The 10,213-nt window shown below is 32.9% G+C and overlaps 1 protein-coding gene across 1 annotated transcript in view; it reads right to left on the minus strand.

Annotated features, from left to right (window-relative positions):
• LOC103273992 (MAM domain-containing glycosylphosphatidylinositol anchor protein 2-like) overlaps positions 1-10,213 on the minus strand; it is a 647,680-nt gene that overhangs the window by 183,168 nt on the left and 454,299 nt on the right. Inside the window, exon 3 of the mRNA XM_008071450.2 lies at positions 5,467-5,641. Within this exon, the coding sequence (XP_008069641.1) occupies positions 5,467-5,641 (175 nt within the window). The remainder of the gene's footprint in view (positions 1-5,466; positions 5,642-10,213) is intronic.

The raw sequence follows: 10,213 nt of genomic DNA on the forward strand, positions 1-10,213 counted from the left end.
CATATTTTTATGAGCTTTGGTGTGGATTATATTTACTCCATTATGCTAGACACTCACTGGTACCATTCTAATTAAAACCAACAATTATGAGAAATTCTTATTTTAAGCAAGAAATAATTTCTTCACTTTGATTTTTTCTGTCTGGAATTCTTATTATTCAAATGTTGGATCAGCTTGATTAATTCTCTAATTTTCTCATCTTTTTTTATGTAGTATCCATTTGATTGTTAAATTCTGTTTTACTCTCTTTAATATTTTAAGTTTATTTTTCAGTGCTTCCATGGATTTTTAGGCTATAATTTTAAATATTTTAACAACTCTTTTATGTTCTCTGAAATCCCCTTGTTTATATTCTCTTGTTCTTAGTACCTGAATGCACCATTTCTCTTTTTTTCTGAGAATACTAATCTTAAATATTGATAATTCTGTTTTGCTTTCTGTCTTAGCCTCCAGCATTTTCCTTGTTTCTTGAATTCTTTCTCCCATTCTTTGTTTTGGACTCTCTCTTGTATGTTAGAAGATTATCTTAAATGTCTGGGTAGCTGGTACACCTAAGAATCAGTTAACAAAATAGCTTATCGGTAGCCATATGGATCAATAGTAAGCTTCATTGTGAATGAATTGGCTGGGATATTTCAGAAAGGCCTCCAGTTTTGGGGATTTGTAAACTTTTTTTCTAGGGTTTGTCAGTTTTCTTAGAGAGGAATCCTCCAACCTCCAGCTTAGCTGGCTTAAAGCCTGATAACCAGCATTCTCAGGTCCAAATGTGAGAAGGGATTGAGATTAGTATGTAAATTTAATTTAATAACATGGACTTTACAGTATATTGCCTCTTCTTTTAAGTGACTCCAGATTTCTGAGTTCAAAGTTTTATCTGATTCAACTTCTCAGAAAAAAACATTTATTTCCATTGTTTTGCGTAAGCAGGAGCAAAGTAAGCAGGAGCAAAGGGATGAAGTCAAGCACTGAGCTATCAGAAACGCAGAAGGAGATCTGGTGTAACTCTTTTTTGTTGTTGTTGAGTTGGAGTCTCACTGTCGCCCAGACTGGAGTGCAGCGGCCGCTCCCGGCCACCGCAGCCTCCACCTGCTGGGCCCCGGCGATCCTTCCGCCTCAGCCTTCCGAGTAGCTGGAACTCCAGGCGCGCGCTACCATGCCCGGCTCATTTTTTGATTTATTGTAGAGATGAGGCCTCACCAAGTTGCCCGGGCGGGTAATCCTGAACCCTCGGGCTCAGGCAATCCCCTCTCCTCAGTCCTCAGCCTCCCAAAGGCGCGGGATTACAGGCTGAGCCACCGAGCCCGGCTGTAACTCTTCTTATGTAGACTTTTGACCAGTGCTTCTGTTTTCACGCTCAATTACATCACCATTCTGAGAGCTAAATGATGATTCCACTTACTGAATTTTCAAGGGTTCTACAGCATGAATCACCTAGTTCTGTCCCCCGTACTGAAAGACTTGATGTGAGCTTTCTTGGTTTGCTAAGAAGCGACCATTCCTTGATCTGATACTTTGGCTTCAAAATTGTTTTTCTGTCTGTCATCTGTTCTCCCATAGACTCTATTTTATTGATATGTGCCTTTTTATTGCTATTGTTTTATTCCTTTACTGTTGCTTTAGCATGGTTTCAGGGAGAAACATGAAGAGTGTGCATGTCTAAAATAGTAGCATTAAGTGAAACTAAATCTACATGTCTCTCTTAAACACAACACTGTTAGTTTTCGAAGTCTCACAAACTATTTCCCCCAACAATAATTGCAACTGATTAACTTTTGGGCGGAAATAGTTGCATAAAAAATCAGATCAGATTTGGGGGAAAAAAATTAAATCACTGTGTGATAATGAAACCTATTAGGCTATAAGAATACTTTTATTAAGGAATTATATTTCATAGAACTCTTGGAATGCTTTTACAATTCTTACACAATAAAATTATAGGTCCGATAAATTGAGGAGCAATATTATAATATTTTTTCAAACTGCATTCTTGATTAAAATAGTAAAGAATGCATTAGCTAGTTCATATATACCTCAGTTTTCATGCTAAAGGATTTTAGAAAATTATGTGGGAAAAATATATATTTTATCACAGATCTTGCATATAATATATATATATTATCTACAGACAATGCAGATTAATAAACACACTAATAAATTAATAAATATATTGCCAAGGCAGACTAACAAATCTCAAAGGAATCTAAATGTCAATAAAGTTTTACAAAAATCTCAAAATAGCTATCTAAAGAAAGTTATCTCATTTTATATTAGTCACCATTGTAGAATGTTCCTTTTCTCACACTAAATTTCCTCATCAAAACAATAAGTGATTACCACAAAATTTTATTTTAAGCAGCGTGTAGTTCCAAAGTCTAGACATTTATATCAGAACATAGAGTTTAATGAGAGACATTCATTTTCACTATTATAGAAACTCTATAAGATTACCAATGGCATTGCATTAATACATATGTTATGCATTAATTATACATTAATATATTATGGGGCAGTTTCTAGGGACAACCTACCACGATGGAGTTGAGGATAAATGCTAACATTATTAACTGTAATTCTTGTTAATTCCAAGTCATAGTCTGCCTCAGTTTGGTGTTGCAAATATAACCTTCACTGTAGATTTTGTGTTTTGTGTGTATTTTATTTTTATTTTATTCTGTTTCCAAGTTCCACATGTGGAATCAGTTAGAAAAAAAACCAAACTACAATACAGTGGACAATTCTAAAATCGAGGCTCCAAAGAAAAAATAATTGTTCCTATTGTTTTAGAATTTCCTAAAATAGCTAAAGCAAAAGTACTTGAAATAAATAAAGTCATTTAGTTGCTTATGGTTTATACAGATGAATATCTATTCAATCAAGCAGTCCAACAGTATCAAATTAAAATCCAAGCACAAATGAATCTTAAGCATTATCATTCTATTTTAAACACCAATGCTGCCAAATTTAAGCACAGTATTAATATTCTAGTCCTGTCCTTATTTACAAAGATAGATATTTTAAATTTTTAAAAGAATCATATAGAAAAAACATACTTCAACCTAAAAAGTTTGGTCTTCAATCAAGGTTATATTTGGAATACATGGATTCTTTAGATAGGTCTAGTTGTCTTTATTGTGAAGTAGTCTTACCATTCAAAGCATGTTTGAAAGTTTACTATCTAAAGGAATTAATTAATCCAAATATTAAATAATAGACCACTTGAAAAGTATGTCTGAATCCCCATATTAGAAAGATGCCACATTTATTTAGAGTCCAGAATTTTCTCCAATAACATAATTATAGACAGCTTTCTAATAAAGTCTAGCCACCAAAAAGTACTTTTTCAATATGGTATGCATCACAGAGACATATCACTGAAATAACATAGAAAAAGGTGTTTCTCAAGTCTAGTGTGCATGAGAAAAATCCCAAAGGAAGTCAAAGGAGAGAAATGTAACAGAGCTAGTGCCTTCAGGAATGGTTGCATGGAAGATGAGTCAAACCTTAGAAGACTAACAGTGTTTGAGAAAACTGGAGACAGCAGTGGTATTATTTCCTAAGGTGTGCTATATGAACTACGATACTTAGGTACAACTCACTTTGGTCAGCAAGAGATGTGAACAGATAGAAAAAAGTAGGGATAATGCAAAAGAGCACTGAAAAAAGCTTTGTGTAAAAAGAAAAGGAAAAATGTTTTCTGAAGTCCCTGAAAATGAATTTCTCCCCTTTGTATTTAATTTTTAACCCAGCAATACATTTAAAAAAAATTATAAAGCTTATCATGGTAGTAATGAAGTTCACAATCCCGTATTCAAAAACCTTTTGGGTATGTGTTTTAGACATTTTAAGATTTTATAAATATCACATGTGCTATCTATTATATAACACATCCAGCAGCATCTTTGGCTATACTGTGTAATCAAACACATTTCTTGAGCAAAACATGTGATCATTCACACAAAATAGGGTAAATAAAGAAAAGTTTTTCTTTATTTTTGTTTTTCTATTTAAGTCATTTCAGGTCAAATTTTGCCACTACACTAGCTCACAGCATGTTTTGCTTATAAAAGTTACAAACAAACAAACACATTCATTTTCAGGACTCTTTAGTTTTTAGAACTGTGTTAAAGGTATTGAAGATGTATACTTTAGAACTTCATAAGCTATGTAAAACTTTATGATCTGAAATAACTAAAAAAAAAAGAGATATGTAGTCTAGAAAGTTATATTATGAAAGTAATGAATTAATTTCATTCACTTTAAAATTATTTGTGAACAAAGCCAGTGGACATATTTGGTCATGAAAAGGGGGACCAGAGGCTATTTTATTGTTGGGAAGTATATAGCTATGGTCAACCTGTGCACCCATAATGATGGGGAAAGAGTGGTATGTGGCATGGAGGTGCCTAAATTACACCAGGGCGTGCCTCGGGGGTTAGAAGATGTTGGAGAGATTGGACTATGGACTCTCTTTGACATTCGTTCCAGGGGGGAAGCAGGTACCTGAATGTGAAAGGTGAATCACAAATGTAGCTCTGTCATCCACTCAGTTATCTGAATAATTAAATGAGAGTCAGCATAAGCTTTGATAAATAGATTGTGTATAATCGTAAACCTCTTTCTAAATATACTACACCTGACCTGCAGTGAAAGAAACTGAAGGGGAAAAAAAGGAAGATAGGCAGAAAAACAAGAATTCTTCCCTTGTTATTTACGTCTGAATTACTGTAAGGAGAGAAGAAAAATACCTTATATGATAACACTGGAGAATTGTAAAAGCTTAATGGAGTGACAGATGACAAATCTATCACTGCAAAAGACCAAACTAAATGCAGGCCCTTGCTATGTTTTGGTGGGGAAAAGAATAAGAAGAGCAAAAAGATTTCAAATATATTTGCCAAGAGCAAACAGTAGGAAAATAAGACCAAGAGCAAAAATAAATTAACAAACACTTTTATGGTGGCTCAACATTGTCCAGGATTGGTGCTAGTTACTTTCAACAAAGTTGGAGCAAAAAGAGACTGTCCACAGAGATGTTTGGTTATTCACAAGTCAATTCAGAATGCTCTGTTTATGTGATGTGCATTTAAGAAAATAAATAACTTATTCTCATCTAAGTAAAATTAACACAAGTACATACAGAATTACTCTTTTTTCAGAAAAAATACAAATATATACATATATTCACATATAAAGATTAAAAGTATATACTGGTGGTACCAGTAATATTTATTGTCATCCTATTCATGTAGTTTCTAAATGTTCTATAGTGAATATATATTATTATTATATGATTAGAATGATTAAATCGTCTAATGACTATGTCTTCAGGAATGTGTTAAGGAAGCTATCGTCTTACACAGTTTTCACTCTCAACTAAACAGAACTCTGGTTTTAGAGAAAACCATAGTGGTCGGACAGAAGAAATCCATATTAGGTTAATCACAGTTTTCTGGGATATTTACTTACAGTACACATCCACTCTGATTGACTTTATCGCTGGGGACCCCAAGCCATTTTCTGCTTTACAGTAATACCGGCCTCCTTGGTGTCGCTGAATATTTGTAATCCTCAAAGTCTCATTGAAGACACTTGAGTCTTGGAATCTGTCAGAGGCACTTCCTGCTGTTTTGGTCCACCTGATCTGAGCAAGCATCAACAAAGATGGTTACTTTAGGTTGGTTTTCCCACAGAACAATCAATTAGCAACGACTCAGGTGAAGAGTTTGCCTTCAGAGCTACTACTTTGTCTCTCCCATCAAATTATTGAAAACATTTAAAAAATTTTATAGACACAATTATATTATGAAATTTTAAATGTGATATTATCATTGTAATTCAGATTCAATTGCATAGAATTCACCAGAAGCATAATCAGTGCAGAGGGCAATATAAATGATAACACAAAGAAAGTTAAATATCGGTAGTGCACTGAAAATATCAATGAGTTGGTTTTTGTCTTGAGCATGAAAAATTGTTCTTGCATATTTTTCAAATCTTGTAAGATGCTTTTTACTTATTTAGCCCAGGCAGGTTCTAGTCTTATTTTTGGACATAGTTCATGATTTTATTTTAAAATTTCCTATTTGATTGGGGGTAGTTTAGCCATATTGCCATAATGGTTTACTGAGACTATGTATAATTTTATACACCTGGCTGTTGAAAGAGATTTTCTTTTTTCTTTAATGGTTTTGCTTTAATAAGTGCACAAATGATTTGTCTATTTTGACAATTAGAATTCACTTTACATCAATAATTATTTTCAAAAAAATGTGTAAACTTTTCCAAGGAGAACATTTCTACTAAACTGCCAAAAAACACTGAATATGTAAAACATTTCATTATAAACAATACCATTCTTTTAAACACAGCTGTGTACAACAGATTTCATTTTTGCTAGCAATAATGACTGGTATTCAACTCAAATTTTGAGTATTTTAGTTTATAAAATCTGAACAAAAGTCATATGCTGGTACTGCAAAGTTATACAAAATAGAAAGTAAAAAAGATATGGTTTTATTTCTCTCTTTGTCCTTGTTATGTAAATATAATGTTGTTTGTTTTTATTTTAAAGTTAAGACAACTTATAGAAATCTTCTGATCAAACACAAATGATGAAACATGAAAAATGAAGCCAAAGATTAGGCCTTCAAGGTTGAAATTCTATAATTTTCATTATCTATATCTAATTCCATGTAACATCAATGGAAATTTATAAGCAAATGGCATTAAAAGCACCTTTACAAAGTTCTCCATATCATTAAAATTCTAGCTTAAATATAATCCTGTTTGTCCCTAGTTGTGAATAAAATCAAATTTCATTTACAAATTAATAAAAATTTAGTAAATCACAAAAATAAATACGTATCAAATATTTATTGAACACCTTCTAAGTAATAGAACACATGAAGAAATCAATGATATGATTCCTGTTTTGAAGTAGTTTATAAAGTTATTACTAAAATGACCATAAAAAGAGAACTTTGTAAATTATGTCAAAAATGGAACTAGTTGCTAAACTTTGACTTAGTAATTATCTGACTAAAATTTACCTTACTAATATATTTGCACAAGAATACAGAAAAATTAGTTTACTGCATATGTAATAGTATAACATTGAAAACAATATAGATATTGAATGACAAAGTTATAAAATGATTGACTGAAATTGAATTAAATGCAACCATTAAAATAATTATACTAAAAAAAGGATTATTAAAAGACAAAAACATGATATTTGGTTCTTTGCTTCTGTAATAGATCACTGTCCATTAAATATTTACCAAAATGAATCATGTAATTAAAGCAAAGAAAGCTTTAACTAATTTTTTAAAAAGTAGAGATAGTACAGACCATGTTAACTGGAGTTAGTTCAATATAGTTATAAATAAATTACCAAAAGATGACTGTATTAGTTATCTTTTGATAATCCAGTCATTGTTCAAAAAGAAAATGAAAAAGAATATTACTAACTATCGAGAAGCCAATGAATAGAAAACCATTTCATGCTGAAATCTATGAATCCAGAATCTACAGAGGAAAATATAAACCTTGAGTGCCCTCTACATATTAAGGAATGAATGAAAAAGTAAATAACCGTATTTGAATTTATTTTAATTTAATGTAGGTTGCTGATTGAGGTAGTTTAGGAAAGAGGAAGAGGCCAAAAGGGCCTGCTAGTTGTCTTTTACGGAAGGTTCTAACAAGCTATTACATGACACTCTACTTATTTGATACAATTATACCTGAACTATAAGAAAGACTGAGAAATAATACTCTTTACTCTGAATATCACCTTCCTCCAAGAGCCCTGCTAAAATGAGATAGTTCTTTAACTCTGGAAAAAGAGGAAAATGGATATTTAGGACAACTACTACTTTCACAATGGAAATAAAATATATCCAAAATTCAGATATGCTACATTATTAAACATGTTATATGTTTAAACCTCCTTACAACAATATAACATTAAACAGTTATTTCTATAGAAAAACAATAACAGAAAAGGAAAGATATTAGAATTTAGGAAACACTCTTTGTAACCTTCTTTCTAGTCTAAAGAAAACATGGAGATCGTCTTAGGCTGTGGAACATAGCCTAAGAGGATCTCCCTTAGCTTAGGGCTTTTCAATTCCCAACAGAGAGTTTTCTATTTTGTTTTTTGATATAATGATACTTCTGAAACATCATTGCTTTTATATAACCTTAAATAAAAATCCATGTTGACTGAGATAATCTAAGGAAAATATTAAAAGCCTGAAGCATAAATCAAAGTTAGACTTGGGTGAATCCAAAAAAGTATATTGCATAGATGCAACAAACTCAATAAGGACTTTGACAGTGCTGAGAATTCTAGGTTCCCTCCTTTAATTAATGTCTAGTGAATAAAGATTTGTAAATTGAAGCTACTTTCTATCAGTTTTCAAGGTGTTAAGCCAAATATACTCAGGTCAATCTGAGCTTTGTTCTTGCATTATTTGTACTCTGAAAGAAAGATTTTTCATTAGTAAAAGAGGGCCTTACAAAAAATAAGATAAACATCATCTGAGCTTCTATAATTATTGGGATAAACTGATAACAGAGCCTTTGGAAGCTAAATCTTAAAAGCCAGTTACAGAGTGTCACGCTGAAAGATATTAAGGGAGAGCTATAGTTGGTGATTAGGAGCAGACAGTGTTTGTTAGAGTTTTGAAAATAAAGGCTATCCTCTCTTCCTGCACTGATATCAGGGAAAATTACAGAAGAAATAGATTCTCTTTTAGTTACACAATACAGGTTCAATTTTTAATAAATTGTATCAATCTACAATAGATTTTAGCAACTTGTCACACTCACTTGTAAATCTGATCTCATAAAGAAAACCACATTTTTTAAAACAAAGCAACAAACTTTTTGCCTGAAATTCTATATGCATAAAAAGCTATGCTTTTCTAATATACCCAGAATATGAGGGATCACAATTACTAAGATTACTATTACCACTAATACTAATAATATATAATTTAAAAATATATCTACAAGTTATGCAGCCATAAAGAAAGACAAACAACATGGATGGATGTAGAGTCTGTCATACCAAGTGATGTTCACAGAAACAAAGAACTAAGTGCCACATATTTTCATTCATAAGTGGACCCTAAACATTTATTTATAAGAAGGGGATTGGGAATAGCAGGACACTGCCAGGAGAAGGAATGGGGAGCACATAACATCAACAAGCATACCTCATCCTAAACTAGGAGAAGTGAGGACCAATGGAAGGCCCAAACTTCACCTGCACATAGACCCCTTATGCACCTAATCCTGACTTATACCCCACATCTTTAAAATAAAATATATAATATATATATGCATACGTGTGCATACACACAAACATACACACACACACACACACACACATACACACACATGTCAGAGTCACTATCTCACTATCTAACATATACAAATAAGAGGCTCATGGCAGCAAAAAAAAAAATAGGAGCCTGAAGAAGAATATAGTTGGTTGATCTTCTCACCAGTTAGAACTATAATGATGGACAGGTGTAGTGGCTCACCCTTGTAATCCCAGCACTTTGATAGGCCAAGGTGAGAGGATTGCTTGAGCCCAGGTGTTAGAGACCATCCTGGGCAACATATCGAAACCTTATCTCTCCAAAAAATTTAAAAGGCAGCTGGACGTGGTGGTGTGTGACTGTAGACTCAGCCTACTTAGGAGACTGGGGTGGAAGCATTGCCTGAGCCTGGGAGGTCAAGGCAGCAGTGAGCCAGGATATTCTAGCCTGAGTAACAGAGTAAGACCCCCACTCAAAAAAGGAAAAAATGAAAAGATGATGAAGGAAAGGGAAATTCTGTGGTAGATGAGTTAGAAAGGGAAGAAAAGTTGTGAGGTGAGGACACCGTTTTTCTGAACCTTAAAGCAGACAACACTAGGTTTTCAGATCTTTTTTTGCCTGTGACTTTTTTTGGGGGGGGGATTTAAACTTTGAGAAATGGATTCTCCTCTCATGTGCCTAAATAATAGAAGAAACCAAATAAATTTAATGCTTGTATTTTACTTAGTATAAGACGTGTATATATATATATATATATATATATAGGAGAGAGAGAGAGATTGAGAGAGAGAGAGATTGAGAGAGAGATTGAGAGAGAGAGAGATTGAGAGAGAGAGAGAGAGAGATTGAGAGAGAGAGAGAGATTGAGAGAGAGAGAGAGATTG

This window comes from Carlito syrichta, unplaced genomic scaffold, assembly GCF_000164805.1.
Source record: "Carlito syrichta isolate Samal-C Ts95f unplaced genomic scaffold, Tarsius_syrichta-2.0.1 Scaffold314333, whole genome shotgun sequence".
Lineage (NCBI taxonomy): Eukaryota > Metazoa > Chordata > Mammalia > Primates > Tarsiidae > Carlito > Carlito syrichta.